The sequence below is a fragment of the Leopardus geoffroyi genome, chromosome A1, assembly GCF_018350155.1.
Source record: "Leopardus geoffroyi isolate Oge1 chromosome A1, O.geoffroyi_Oge1_pat1.0, whole genome shotgun sequence".
NCBI classification, from domain to species: domain Eukaryota; kingdom Metazoa; phylum Chordata; class Mammalia; order Carnivora; family Felidae; genus Leopardus; species Leopardus geoffroyi.
The window spans coordinates 121871066-121885594 of record NC_059326.1 but is presented as its reverse complement, the minus strand read 5'-3'; the positions used below and the strand labels follow the sequence as shown (position 1 = coordinate 121885594).

At 42.9% G+C, this 14529-nt stretch overlaps 1 protein-coding gene across 11 annotated transcripts in view; it reads left to right on the top strand.

The window, feature by feature from the left end:
• The window catches only part of PPP2R2B (protein phosphatase 2 regulatory subunit Bbeta), a 512334-nt gene extending 502424 nt beyond the window's left edge, over nt 1-9910 (top strand). For all 11 annotated transcript variants that reach the window (XM_045492888.1, XM_045492878.1, XM_045492850.1 and 8 more), the window contains 2 exons: nt 6481-6572; nt 9194-9910. In XM_045492888.1, the coding sequence (XP_045348844.1) occupies nt 6481-6572; nt 9194-9473 (372 nt within the window). In that variant the 3' untranslated portion in view covers nt 9474-9910. The remainder of the gene's footprint in view (nt 1-6480; nt 6573-9193) is intronic.
• The last annotated feature ends 4619 nt before the right edge of the window (nt 9911-14529 follow it).

Here is a 14529-nt window from a genome sequence, read left to right as displayed (position 1 = left end):
TGAGTACAATGGAAGGAGAGAGAAAGTCAAATTTGTTGACGGTACATACTAAGGGTGTGATTATAATGATGGATGGACCACTAAACCTCAGGTAGTAAGGAGGGAAATACTGGGTGAAGAAAAGTAGACAGGAAAATGGATTTAAAGACTTAATGGAATCAAGATAGTAAAGGGAGTGAACTAAAAAGGTAGGAGGTAGCAATAAAGTAGTACTTGTTAAACAGTACACTTAACAGTCATGGCAAGTCTCATAACGACCAAAGAGGCAAAGGAAAAACACCACTGAAAATGATGAGGCCAAGTAACTGAGAGACCAGAAGAATGATGGCAGGGGATCTGGGTGTTACAATTGCCTCAAGGAATGTGGCAGAGGGACTCAGAACTGTTGCTGACTCTAACAAGGTAGACAGCAGGGAGTCTTCAGGGAAAGCAGGGAGCTCTTCAGAAGAGGTAAGGAATCATGGTCTGGAGCAGCAAGGAGCCCACCTACTCCACCTTGACACATATGAGCGAAAGTCCTGCTACTACTGTGGCCACAGGAGAAGCCAACCTTTCAGAAGAAATTCAGAGAGAAGATTGAGGACCCCCCAGGACTTTGACCAACTGTGAGTAACACAAGGTCCTATGAGAAGGTTTGGGGGCCAGAAATGAAGATAACATATGTAATTGAGATAGTTTGTGGTTGAAATAACCTGCCCTATATATTTGGAGTCTTACTGTCCCCTAGATCCTTCCAGACTTCAGGGCCCCGCTTCACAGCACTTACCTTCAGGCTCTCACCTTCAGCCCAGGGCTAGAGCCAACTGGAACGTCATCTTCCAACTACACAGACAAACATCTAGTGTTACGAACTCCATACCAGACAGAGGGCAATGTCGAGTAGAACCTGAGTGTGGGTGGTGTTGACAGGGGTGTAGCCTGCTGGCAAGCCTGGATTAGAGAAAACTGGATTTAGGCTCTTCAGTGGCAGGAGCAATTAGCACTTTCATTTTAGAGAAAGGCTTTAAGAACAAAGCTAGTTTTAGAACACAGTGAGCTGTGACATGGAATAATAAGCATTTTAAGAGCCTGCTTCTCAAACCAAGTTCAGCTAGTGGTAGATGTGGAAGTGTTCTTTGTCAAAGGCTATGAAATAGGTATCCTAGCACATGTATTGAAATGCAGTGTTACAAAAATGTATTTCAACTTTACATAGCATATTTCAAAGCAATTTAAATTCATATGCTATATAAAAATGTTAATGTATCAAAGATGGTAAATCAACTCTGAATTCCTAGAACACTGTTGAAAAAGACTGTGAGGGCTGGCCCATAGGGAAATAATTCCATCATCAGTTACTAATACCTTCCCTGGGGAGTGAAGTAAGTAATGTTCCTGCTGTGTATTTTCATACATGCATCAACTGGTCTCAAGCATCTTTCCAGGAATAACAAATTGTAGACTTATCTATAATTAGCTATTTTCAAGTTTTCCTACAGAACAGGGGTTGGCAAACTGTGGCTGGTGGGCCAAATCTAGCCTCCATTTGTTTCAGTACAAGAAGTTTTACTGAAACACAGCCACATCTGATCATGCATATATTTGTCCTTGGTTGCTTTCACAGTACAGTGGCAGAGTTGAGTGGTTGTGACAGAGACATTATAGCCCACAAACCCTAAAATACCTGCTGACTCTTCACAAGGGAAGTTTGTCAACCCCTGAAATCTAAGAACCAACCAGTAGAGTTGACTCTTGCTGGGCCTCATGAGCAGTCCATTAACTGTAGAACACCAGGCTTCCATGAGTTCATGATTTAAGAACCTCTATGTTGAGAGGTTCAGTTTAGTGTCAAGAAAGCCATACACAATAGGAACATGGACAACAAATATTTAGAACATGAAGAAAACATCAAATTGGGTGAATCTTAAGTTGTCTCTTGCTCTGTATATTAGATGTTTCTAATGAATGTTCTTAACCTTCTCTTCTCTGATGGAAGTTGGTCCATCTTGTTTGCCTCAGGTTTTCTTTCCTGTTTTAGCAACACAACATAAAGATAACATACCTTCATATTCAATGTTCTTTTTCTGTAGAGGACTTGAAGCCAAAGCAGTAGGAACAGCCCAAAATTTAGCTGTTGAGGAGGAGAAAGAATTAGTTCATACCAGATTTTCCTTTGGATCCTTCCTGACTTTTGTCTTTAAAGAACTATTTATAGTTTTGGGCAATGTGGTTCCTCCTAATGGATCCACACTTCCAAAGCACCCATGTTTTGATATGTTCATAAAGAAGAGTATAGGAGTATAGAAAGAGTATAGAAATACTTTTCTAACACTAATTACAGTGAAAATAATCATCTATCCCCTTCTTAGAGCTTTACAGTTACCAACCATTGTAGGATTCTGAGAAGTTCTGTATCATAGAAACTGCTTAACCATGTGTTTTCAAAACCAGTTTCTCTGTTCTCAGAACACTCCGCATCCATGTCTGCTCTGCAAAGTGCTCCATACCACATCAGAGGAATGAGTAGCATGGAGATAAGGCTGAAAATAAGGAGCTATTTGGCTCAAATTTTTCTCCAAAAAGTAGGAAAACTAGAGTATAGGCATGTCTCATTTTATCGCACTTCCCAGATACTGCCTTTAAAAAAATTTGAAGGCTTGTTTTAGCCCCACATTGACCAAGTCTACCAGTGCCATTTTTCCAACACATTTGCTCATTTCACATCTCTGTGTCATGTTTACCATCTCCAAGCTTTATCATATGTTATGATGATTTGTGTTGCATGATCTTTGGCAATACTATCATAATTGTTTTCGGGTGCCACAAACTGTGCCCATGTAAGATGGTGAGCTTAATGAATATATGATGTGTGTGTGTGTGTGTGTGTTTGCCTGCCAGCCTTTCCCCATATATCTGCTTCTCTTCTGGCCTCCATATTCCTTGGACACAACAATGTTGAAATTAGGCCAGGCAATAACCCTCCAATGGCTTCAAAGTGTTCATACAAAAGGAAGAGTCCCACATCTCTCACTTTCAGTCATAAACTAGAAATGATTAAGCACAGCAAGGAAGCTGTGCAAAAAGCAAGGTAGGCTGAAATGTAGGCCTCTTACACAAAACAGTTTGCCAGGGTGTGAATGTTGAAGGAAAAGTACTTGAAGGGAATTAAAAGGGCTACTCCAGCAAACACATGAGTGGTCCAGAGAGAAAAATGAAACCAGGCCAACATCCCCTTAAGCCAAAGTATAATCCAGAGCAAGGCTCTAACTCTCTTCAATGTTGTCAAGGGTGAGAGAGATGAGGAAGGTGCAGAAGAAAAGATTGATTAAAGCCAGAAGAGGTTGGTTCAGGAGGTTTAAGGAAGGAAGCCAGCTGCAGAACACGAAAGTACATCTGAAGCAGCCAGTGCTGATATAGAAGCGACAGCAAGTTATCCAGAAGATCCAGGCATGATAATTCATGAAGGTGGCTACACCAAGCATCATATTTTCAATGTAGAAGAAACAACCTTCTTTGGAAAAAGATGCCATCAAGGAGTTTTATAGCTAGAGAGGAGAAGTCAGTACCTGGCAACAGAGCGTCAAAGGACAGGCTGACTTTCTTGTTAGGAGCAAATGCAGTGGGTGACTAAGTTGAATCCAGAGCTCATTTACCATTCTGAAAATCCTAGGGCCCTTAAGAAATATGCTATATATACTCACCTGTGCTCTACAAATGGGACAACAAAGCCTGGGTGACAGCACGCTCTCTGTTTACAACGTGGTTTACTGAGTGTTTTTAGCCCACTGTTGAGACCTACTGTTCAGAAAAAAAGATTCCTTTAAAAGTATTATTGCTCATTGACAGTGTACCCTATCTCCCAAAAGCTCTGATGTAGATGGACAGTGAGATTAATGTTGTTCTCATATATAGTAACACAAATTTAGACTCTCACACCAGCTGATAAAGCAGCAGGAGGGTTTGAAAGGGTTGACTCCAATTTTGACTTTCAAGTCTTATTATTGAAGAAATACATTTTATGAGGCTATAGCTGTCCTAGGTAAGTGATTCCTCTGATGGATGCAGGCAAAGTAAATGCAAAGCCTTCTGGAAAGAATCTAACATAGTATATGCCATTCAGAGCATATGTCACTCATGGGAAGAAGCCAACACATCAGCATTCACAGGAGTTAAGAAAAAGTTATTCCAGACCTTAGGGAGGACTTTGAGGGGTTCCAGACCTCAGTGGAGAAAAATCACTGCAGATGTGATGGAAATATCAAGTGGAGCCTGAAGATGGGACTGAGTCACCATAATCTCAAGATAAAACTTCAAAGGATGTGGAGTTCAAAGAACATGATTTCTTGAGATGGGATCTACTCCCAGTGAAGATGCTGGGAAGACTGTGGAAATGTCAACAAAGGATTCAGATTATCCCATAAACTTCATTGATAAAACAACAGCAGAATTTGAAAGAATTGACTCCCATTCTGACAGAAGCTCTGCTGTGAGTAAAATGCTGTCAAACAGCATCACATGCTACAGAGAAATCATTTGTGAAAGAAATAGTCCATCAATATGGCAAACGTTATTGTCTTATTTTAAGAAATTGCCGCAGCCATGAACACTGAGGCAAGACCTACTACTACTAAAAGAGGACAACTCTCTGGAAATCTCATGTTTAGCATTTTTTTAGCCATTAAGTATTTATTAAGGTGTATACATTGTTCTTTTAGATAAGGAGATTTATTGCACACTTAATAGACTACAGTATAGTGTAATCATAACCTTCACATGCCCGAGGAAAGCAAAAAGTTTATTTAACTCACTTTGTTATGATATTCACCTTATTGAAGTGGTCTGGAACCCACAATATCTCCGAGGTGTGCCTACACTGGAACAACAAATTTAGCTTCCATTGCCCAGGCTTCTATTTCCTCTGTGACAAAGAACCTAGAAACGAGTCAATGACAAGTCCAGAAAAGGCATCAAAGACCTCAGTAGACGAAACTATGACCCAGAGGCTAATCCTATCCCCCACCAGTTTTTGTAAATAAAGTTCTGTTAGAATACAACCCCACCACTCATTTGTTTATATATTACCTATGGCTACTTTCACATTACAAGGGCTGAGCTGAGAGTTTGCCAGCAAGGTCATATGGCCCACAAAGCATAAATATTTACTCTCTGGCCCTTTATACAAGAGGTTTGCCAAACCCTGGTCAGGATCAAGGATCAATCCTATTTTTGCCCTCAGACTCTCTTCTGCTTCTTTGCTCTAAAGACTCTTAACAATCACTAGAGGTCTTCAGCCCTACAAACAGAAATGGCCTTCTACATCACACTTGTACCACATCCAGGATGCCCAAAACATGGCAGGAGAAGGAATGACAATGAGTTCAGCTACAGCAGAGTTATCAAATGCCACACATGGATTCTCTTGTCACCAAAGCAGTGAAGTAGGTACCCGGACAAGGCCCAAGACTGCAAGCGGCCATTTGCAGAGTTATACTTTCACTGTCCAAATGACTCAGAGAGCTTTTCAATACCCAAAACATCTCATCGAACATGGGATGGATGACCCAACCATGCTGAACAGTCTCATATAAAATTCACATCCAACAATTTCATGGGGCCCCAGTGCCTTCCAGCATTGCAGCATTGATTCCTAAGCCTCTCCTGCCCTTCCTCACTCTCAGCTCATAACCGTGCTTCTTAAAATGCCAACGGGAGAAATGCTACATACCTCAGGGATGCAGCCTTTATGTCAGACTTTCCTCGGCAGCTCCACCTGCATGGACATCTCCAAATGATCATACCCAAAAACACAAATGGCAACTCCATCTTTCCACTTGCTCAAGAGAAAGGTCGAGGAGCCATCTTGATTCCCCTTCTCTCGTACTTGACAGGTGCATCATCCACGAGTCCTATCAGGTCTCCCTGCAAACATGCCGGGAAAGTTCACCATTTCCCACCACTGGTCTCGCCAAATCCAAACCATCATCTGTCAGCAGGTTATAACTAACCTCCCTGCATTTGCTGGCTTACATTATCGCAACACAGCTCAGTGATCCTTTCTGTGAGGTCTCCTCACCTTTCTCAAATAAAAGGCCCATGTGAATGTTCATCTGCCTCCACACTGGAAGAAAACACACAAAGGGTATTGTGTTCACTGCCTAGCCCAAGCTCACAGTAGGAAGGCAATAGACATGTGTTGAGTTAAAGACGCAATGAATGGTGTCCTCTGATGCCTACTACCCAATCAGTTTAGAAAAGGGGACTGTACCACCTTCTGGGCCCTTCTATAGGCCACCAGCTAATTCAGCAAAGTTTTTAAATCCACACTCACCACATAAGCAGCTCATCAATCCATCCTAATATCCCCTGGCTAAAGAGAGCCCCCCCTGGATTCAGACCTGGGCCACTGGAAGAATTAACAGCTCACATCAGAAGAAGAGGTCCTCACAGAAATAATCATTTTTAAAAATAATAACTGACCCTCTTGATTTATTTCCCCAACAGGTGCATGACTACCTCCGCAGCAAGTTGTGCTCCCTCTATGAAAATGACTGCATTTTTGATAAATTTGAGTGTGTGTGGAATGGGTCAGACAGGTAAGAGAGGCTGTGTGGCTAGGGAACCTTCCAAAAGGTGGGTCCTGTACTTGCCGAGGCCCTGGGCGACTGATCCCAAGGAGGTCACAGCCAAAGGGGGATGAAAATCAGGCCCCCAGCCCTGGTAGGAGTCCACTGTATGGGTCACCAGATTTCCCTTGAGTTCAGACCTGAAATGAAGGGCACCATGTGTTGAGACCCTCGAGTCCTCTTACAGGACTGGCACAGGTGAGTGTGTAACATCAACGAGAAAATCCTGTTTTACATACCAGACACCCCCAGAGCTACATCAACATGGCTGAAATGAGTAACACTAACAATCCACCTCCCAAGTTCCAACCTAAGTAGCTCAGATTATTGCCAAGTGTACTTTCCAGGTCGAAAATTATGCCTGACCACTTCTGGTGTACCCGGCCAAAGGCCCCTGGTCGTTGGTCAGCTGAAGTCTAGTTGGCCTCATTTATCATATCCCCTCAAAATGATTTATTATTGTTTTAAGGCCTTTTATTTCAACCATACTTCATATTACCTTCTAATGGTTCATTTTTAGTTTGACAAATACAGATGATTCCCCGACTTCCAACATGAAGTACAGGCTACTAGGAGCTGATTTAGTTTGTTGAGGAATGCGGCGCCCACACTAGTGTTTGGAAGCACTCCATTCGGTCGTGGCAAGGCACTCAGATTCGAGCTTTTTGTAAAAACAAGCTTTTCTGACCATTATTCAGCCTGCTTTGTCAGTGAACCAAAATGTGCCTTCCACGTAGCAGGCCTGGCAAGAGTCACCACATGTCAGAGGACCCAAGTCGCAGCACCCATTTGGTATTAGGCAGAGGGAAGAGACAACAGAGCAGCTGTGATGTAGGAACAAAAGCTCCCCAGGGGGAAGTGTTTTACATTATTTGTATATTTGTATCAATACATTGATTCATATAGAATTCACTTTTTCATTGTTGATTAATAGATGTGTCCTATTTGTTACTGTTCCAATAACCTCTCTTAACCTAGACTCAGTAAGTACTTATGCGTCACCCCCTCACACATCATGTTCTAGAATCCTGACCACAATCTGACAAGGTTGTTTTCATCATCCCCATTTTATAGTTGCAGAAACTGAGGCTCAGCCAGGTCAAGTAACCTTCTCCAGCTCAGGAGCTAGTATGTAGTAGAGACCAAAGTAAGTTTTCAGTTTGAATCTTAAGTCAGCATTGTTTTTTCATAATGTCACATTTTCTTTCCATAACCAAGAAAATTCTTGGTTCAGATAAGGTTTAGAGTTTTAAAAACACAAAAATAAATAGGAAGGACTCTGAAAGCAGGTCAAGTGATGGTGGGGCCAGCAAATGGCAGTTTATGGGAAGCCATGAGGCCAAGTGGCTGAGTGCTAGGCCCTGGGGTTAGTTAGGCACATGTGGGCTGGAGGCTTGAATGTGTCACTTCCTCGCAGCGTGACACTGTGCTCGTCACCTGTGCTCATGTGTAAGTCCCCCCTCAGGGATAACGTAAGGCAAAATGAGACTGCGGCGGTCAAGCATTCTGCACCCTTCCTGATAAGGTAACAGCAGCTTATTCTACTACAGAGACCAACACATTTCACAACATCCATTCCCTGGGCCAGAGTAACCAAATCTAGCCATTGATCGATTTGCCTGACACAGCTGATCCAATTCATAAAAACCTATCTCCCCTGGCTGTGGCCCCATGCTCTCATCTTCCCCCTCCCCTGTCTATGCACTCATGCCATGTGAACACCCATGAGGTGTATCCTCTCCCAGTCTACCCAGACCATCAGGGCTTCACCCAGAAATGAGGCCAAGCCAGCCTGTCCAGGAGCAGCCCCTGTGGGATGTTACTGAGGCAACATTATCCCCCTCTCACCTGTCACCAGTAAAGACTCAGTCCCTTGCATCTGGAAGGCTTTGGCAGTCACTGCTCTCAGTAAATCGTCAATACGCCTGAGGATGGAGAGGTCTTATAAAAACATGGAAGCCATCTGTGAATCCACTGGCAAGGCTTCTTTCCCCTCCCAAGTTCTTTTAAAATTGAATTTGTTTACTCTCTTCCTGAGGGAAACCATGATGACATCCACTTTTTAGGTAACTTTTCTGGCAAGGCTAAATCGAGAGCTGGCTCTCAGCAGAGGGAGGACGCACATGGGTCAGTGCGCTATACGCTCGGGGTTTCTCCCACCATGCCGACTGACTGGGGACAGCCTTGGAGCTTGGGCAACATGGAGGCCCCACTACTACAAAGTTTCCAAAGTGTTCCTCCTGTCTCTACCTCGCTCCAGCCTCACAATGCTGAGGGAGGTAGGGCTGGTATGATTAAAACCACCGGACTCATTTACAGACCCAGATAAGGGATCTATCCAACAGAATTACCAGGGAGGATTATCACAGCCCTCCATTTGCCAATCAATCAAAGAGCTTGTTGCTTTTAGTGAGTCAGGACTTGGACCACAGTCACACTGTTGAGCCTGTTTGGGTTTTTGGTTTTTCATAAAACTGAGGGTGTAGCTGCCCATGATGTAACACCATTAACTCCAGAAAGACACAATGGGGATAGGTTACTGCCTTTCTCCAGAGCACTCAGTCACTCCCTGTTTCCTCTCTACATTGCAGCGTCATCATGACAGGCTCCTACAACAACTTCTTCAGGATGTTCGACAGAAACACCAAGCGTGATGTCACCCTTGAGGCCTCGAGGGAAAACAGCAAACCCCGGGCTATTCTAAAACCGCGAAAAGTGTGCGTGGGGGGCAAGCGAAGAAAAGACGAGATCAGCGTTGACAGTCTGGACTTTAGCAAAAAGATCTTGCATACAGCTTGGCATCCTTCAGAAAATATTATAGCAGTGGCGGCTACAAATAACCTATATATATTCCAGGACAAGGTTAACTAGGAGGACAAGTTATTACTTAATAATCTCACATACTGAATACTAGTCAAACATGTTTTTAAATGTTTCTTTTGGTCTTCATTTGATGCATTGACATTAATTTCCCTATGCAGAAAACAATTGGAATAGAATTAAAAAGAGTCCAACTTTCCCAGATCCCCAGTTCTAAGAGACTTTTGTCAAACCCAATAGGTTCTGAGACACTTGTGTTTAGAATTGAGAGCTGCCAGCTAACACTAATTCTCCATAGTTGACTTGAATTTCTGATGCTTTTATTGCCCGGTTTTCTCTGGTGGGTCCAGTGTTTTGTTCCTAGGTGTCTGCTGAGATAAAATGAGGTTGTCTGTAGTATTTAAAGAGAAAAGAGATAAGTTTTTTTTTAATTAAGCAATTCCATTTGATTGAAAAAAAATCAAAAAAATAAACACCGTTTACTCTTAGAGACATTCTCCTTTTTTGTGTGTGAAAAATCACAAGCAGTCAGCATCCCCTGCCCCCACAGCACTTTTTATTAACAGTCTCATTTGAACCGGAGATTTATTTCATGAGGCCGCGAAGAGGACCCAGAATGAGAAGGGAGGGGACACATCACCACTGCTATACTCTTTTTCTTTGTAAGCGCCATAGAAACAGCCTGAGAATTTGGCTAGGAAACCCCATGAATGCTTCAGGGGACATAAAGAGAACACTTTCCACACAGTGCTTCTCAGAGTTAGCTTGGCAAGGCCATGTGGGGCCAGATTCCATCTGCTGCCTTGTTATGCCTGCTTTTTGTAATTTTAAATGGCTCCATATAATCCTCTACTTACATGTTGGTTGGCTTTTTCTCTTCAACCTTTTCCAGTTTATTTATTCCATTGACTTCTAAAGGCCAAGGTCTGGTTGTTTATTATCTGGCATTCTAAGTGATGCGGCAGCACCACCCCTGGCTCCTGGAGAAAGGCTGGTCTGTTCCTTTTGGGTGTGTCTGCTACCCAACTCCCTCCCTCTTCCTGGGTTTGGTCACCAAGAGTCACAATCCATCCATCTCCACCGCAGCTAGAACAAAAATGGCCCGTAAAAAATGCTGATTTGTGAAGTCTAATCAAGTGTTTCTAATCCACCTCAAGCTCACCATTTAGAAAAATGCACCAAAGGGCTCTCTTCCTACAAAAATGGAATATGGGGGAGTCAAGAATCTTCCACCGTACAGTGAAGTCTGCTTGAACCTATGCAGTCTGGTTCATCCTTCCCCCTCCACGTTTACCGTTCAGACTTCTTTTAAGTTCCAGAAGGTTCTGCAGGGCACAACTCTGGGAAAACTAAATGAATTCATAGGATTTATAAATTTGGAGGAGGAGGTGGGAGGTTCCCAGAAAGCTGGGTCTGAGCTTAGTATCTCCATACCTGTCTGCTGACTCATTCCCCTTCTTATTCGCGAATCTTCCATTTTGTGAGTTAACAAATGGCTTGAAATGAGCATTTTTATTTTAAAGAGAAAGTCTCTTTTGATTCACGTATTTATTACAAGTCCCAACTCCAAGTTTACGTTGCTTGGGGAGGCAGGAAAAAAATAGGAACCCTGTTTCCATTCTAAGCTACTATCCATTTAATAACAGCTTTTTTGGCAAGGTAATAGCTATCTAGAACATAAGAGAACACCACTTTGTTAGATGCATCCCAATTTCAGAAACATTAAAATATGAGAAGTACTTCTCAAAATTGAAGGATCATGTGGATAAGAGATGTGACTTTTTTCCTCACTGTTTCTCCTCTTCCCTCAATGAAAGCCTCTCTTCAGGCCTTGTCCGTAAAGTGGCCCAGGTGGAAACTCTCTGGGCAGGATTCCTGGCCTGGCTGGGACAGTGTTCTTGGAGGAGACTTTAGAGAGGATCAGAAACTTCTCCAGCTGATAGAGAATTGTCTTATCAGGATAGATAGAAGGAACAAAGAGTTATTCTCCAAAGTTTACTATCAGCTTCCTTATGGCCTTCTCTCTGCTCCTCTGAGACTCATCTCCTCTTTGTACCAGGTGGGGCTTGTGAGAGATCACTGTTGCTCAAACTTAGGCATCAACCAACCTCTCTGCTATTGCTCATTTAAGTCACCTTTTTTAAAAGTAACACTTAGCCTCCTCCAAAGAAATAATGATGAAATATCCATTTTAGTGTTTTTTAGACATTAAAATAATCACATAACAAGTAATATAACAAATGTACCCAAGAAACACCTACAATCATCTTGTGAACCATGAGGCACATGTTCCAACTTTAGGACACGGAGTAACTGCTATCAGAGAATATTCGGAGGCATCAGAGAGTCCCAGTGGACAATGCTTCTTCACTAACTACAGTCACCAGTGCTTCCCACAACCCATGACAGCTTTGGTCATGGTTTTGAGGGATTCACAGGCCCCCTGCAGGCTATCTGTGGATCTTCATAAAATCCCCCATGCTTAGTCCTACACCCTTGGCACATAGATCCAGAGAGTGGGAGGGATTTGCCAGAGATCTCAGAGTTAAGAGCACAGAGCAGCCACTCGAATAAAAAAGCATCAGGAAAAAAACATACAAGATTCCTGGACTGGAACAGGAGAGGTAGGAAGGCGCTACAGACTAGACCTCAGGCAGCAATCACCACCACCATGTATCAGCAATGACCTGCTCTGTGCCAGGTACTGAACTAGGTATTTTACAATCCCAATTTCCTTCTGCCCCCATGCTGGGGATCTTCAACATCCACCCAATCAATCCCTGTTCCAGCTGACACTAAAAGCTACCTGAAAGCTGACTTGCCACACTGTCAACAGTGTGTTGGGTTCTAAGAGCCCTGCCCTGCCTAATAGTGCAACGGCTGCTGCTTGGTATGAGCCATCACTTTGCACTGAAGGATGGCAGCTGACTGAGGAGGAGAGGGAGTCAGAGCTTCCCAAGGCTTTATTGAAATGATCCAAATAAAACAGAGTTCCTGACATTAAAAAAGCTGCACTTGGGCAGAGATCCATGCTGTCTTATGTAGAGGTAGAAGAGGATTTTGAAGTAACAAAGAAGAAACATGTAAATGAGCATCAAGTAGTGGGGTGCACACAGGTGAGTGGGCAGTAAGAACCCATTTGCTTCTTAAATCCTTAAAGTCTGGCTCCTGTCTTCACTCTATTGGACAGCTGTGTTGGGGGCGGGGGGGAAGGGCCTGTCGGTAAAGCATCTTTAAACTTCTCAGTGATCTCATAATTAACCATAGCAACACCTATTAACACAACCAGCATATGAAAGGCAGTCAGTTGGAACCAGGATGAAGCTAAAATTCTTTTAGCTCCATACCCAATGAACTAAATCATCCATCTCCAATGTATTTCTTTTCAACACTTCAGGACCCATTATCCTGAAAGTTGACCCTAAAATGGTCAATCACTGACAAGGGGGAGACCACAATTTCCCTTCCTTCAAACCAACTGGCTAAGGCTCCCCTCCTACCTATTCTCCCACCCCTACGGATTCATGCTTGTCTATTCACTCTGCTGACTGCCTGCAGGGCTCAAGAGAGCCCTAGTAAGCCTAATAGCAAAGCTTTGGGGTGACACTATAGTCCACATCCTGAGTGAGCCCTCTTCCTAATCTGACTCCATTACGGACATGTGTAGATGAGGCAGGTGTGGGGTTTTTTTTTTAATGTTTTTTATTTATTTTGAGAGAGAGCAAGCACACAAGTTGGGGAGGGGCAGAGAGAGAGAGAGAGAGAGAGAGAGAGAGAGAGAGAGAGAGAATGAATCCCAAGCAGGCTCCACACTCTCAGCACAGAGCCCGACACAGGGCTCAAACTCACAAATTGTGAAACTGTGATCTGAGTTGGAATCAAGAGTCGTACACTTAAACTGACTGAGCCACTCAGGCACCGCAAGGCAGTGTGTTTTAAACAGTACCCCCAAAGATACTGCAATCACCACTTCACCCCTAGGAAACATTCACACTGCCCCCTGAATCACTAGGTATCTGTCAGAGCTTAACCCATCCCTTCCTCCCCTATTTCTAAGTCAAGCCTCAGGAACTGCTTTCCCTTGAAATGACTTGGCTGTCATAGAAAGAATGTGGAACTGGGAAATAGGAAATGTGGATTCCGCCCCTGGCTCCACTGCAAAGTAATTAAGAAACTTCTAGAAGTCACTTAACGTGTGCATCAGTCACGTCGTCACCTGTGAAATAGTCACAAAACAATCTGTCCTCGCTCACAGAATTACTGTGAGAAGCACAAGAAATTTATTTACTTATAATTGCTTGGTAAGTTTAAAGCACCATAAAAATCGTAACAGCAACAATTCTCACTATGAAGACATACTTGTAATTTCTCACTATCTTCCTTCTTTAAGCCCCTGAGATTAATGCCAGTATTATGTTCATTTTGGAAATGAGGAAATAGACTCAAGTTGTCAACGTAGCCATGGGCATATAGCCAGTAAGAGACAGAACCAGGACTCCAACTCCAGATATCTCACTCTAAAGACAGAATTCTTGAAATACTGTTTAATACATGATAGTAGCTAACATTTAATGAGCCCTTCTTATTACGGGCCAGGTTGTGTTCAAAAATTTCACATCTGTTAATTCATTTATGCCTAAAACTCTAGAAGTTGGTACTATAATGGTTTCCATTTTACAGATAAGGAAATGGAGGCAGATTGTGTAACTTCACTAAGTTTACACAGTTCCCAAGTGACAGAACCAGACATTTTGGTAAGCATTCTTATCCTCTATCTCATCTCACATTATATATACAGTTGGAAGTTACTGATTAGCAAACAAGTCCCATATTGACCCATAAGTTCATCAATATTAATCATAAAGTGAGTGCCTGGCATGTATCGTGCAGCCAGGCCCCAACAAGGGGCTGGAGTCACAGAGATAAAGCCACTCATCCCCACCCTCCAGGAGATGACAGCCATATAGGAGCAGCAGGTAATTAATTAATAATTAATGAGGAAATAGTTAATGAGATGGATACGAAAACAACCTTTCAGACTACATGACCTCTAAGTAGAGTATTAAAGTGGTTCAGTCAACACTCAAAACACGATATGGCATTTCCA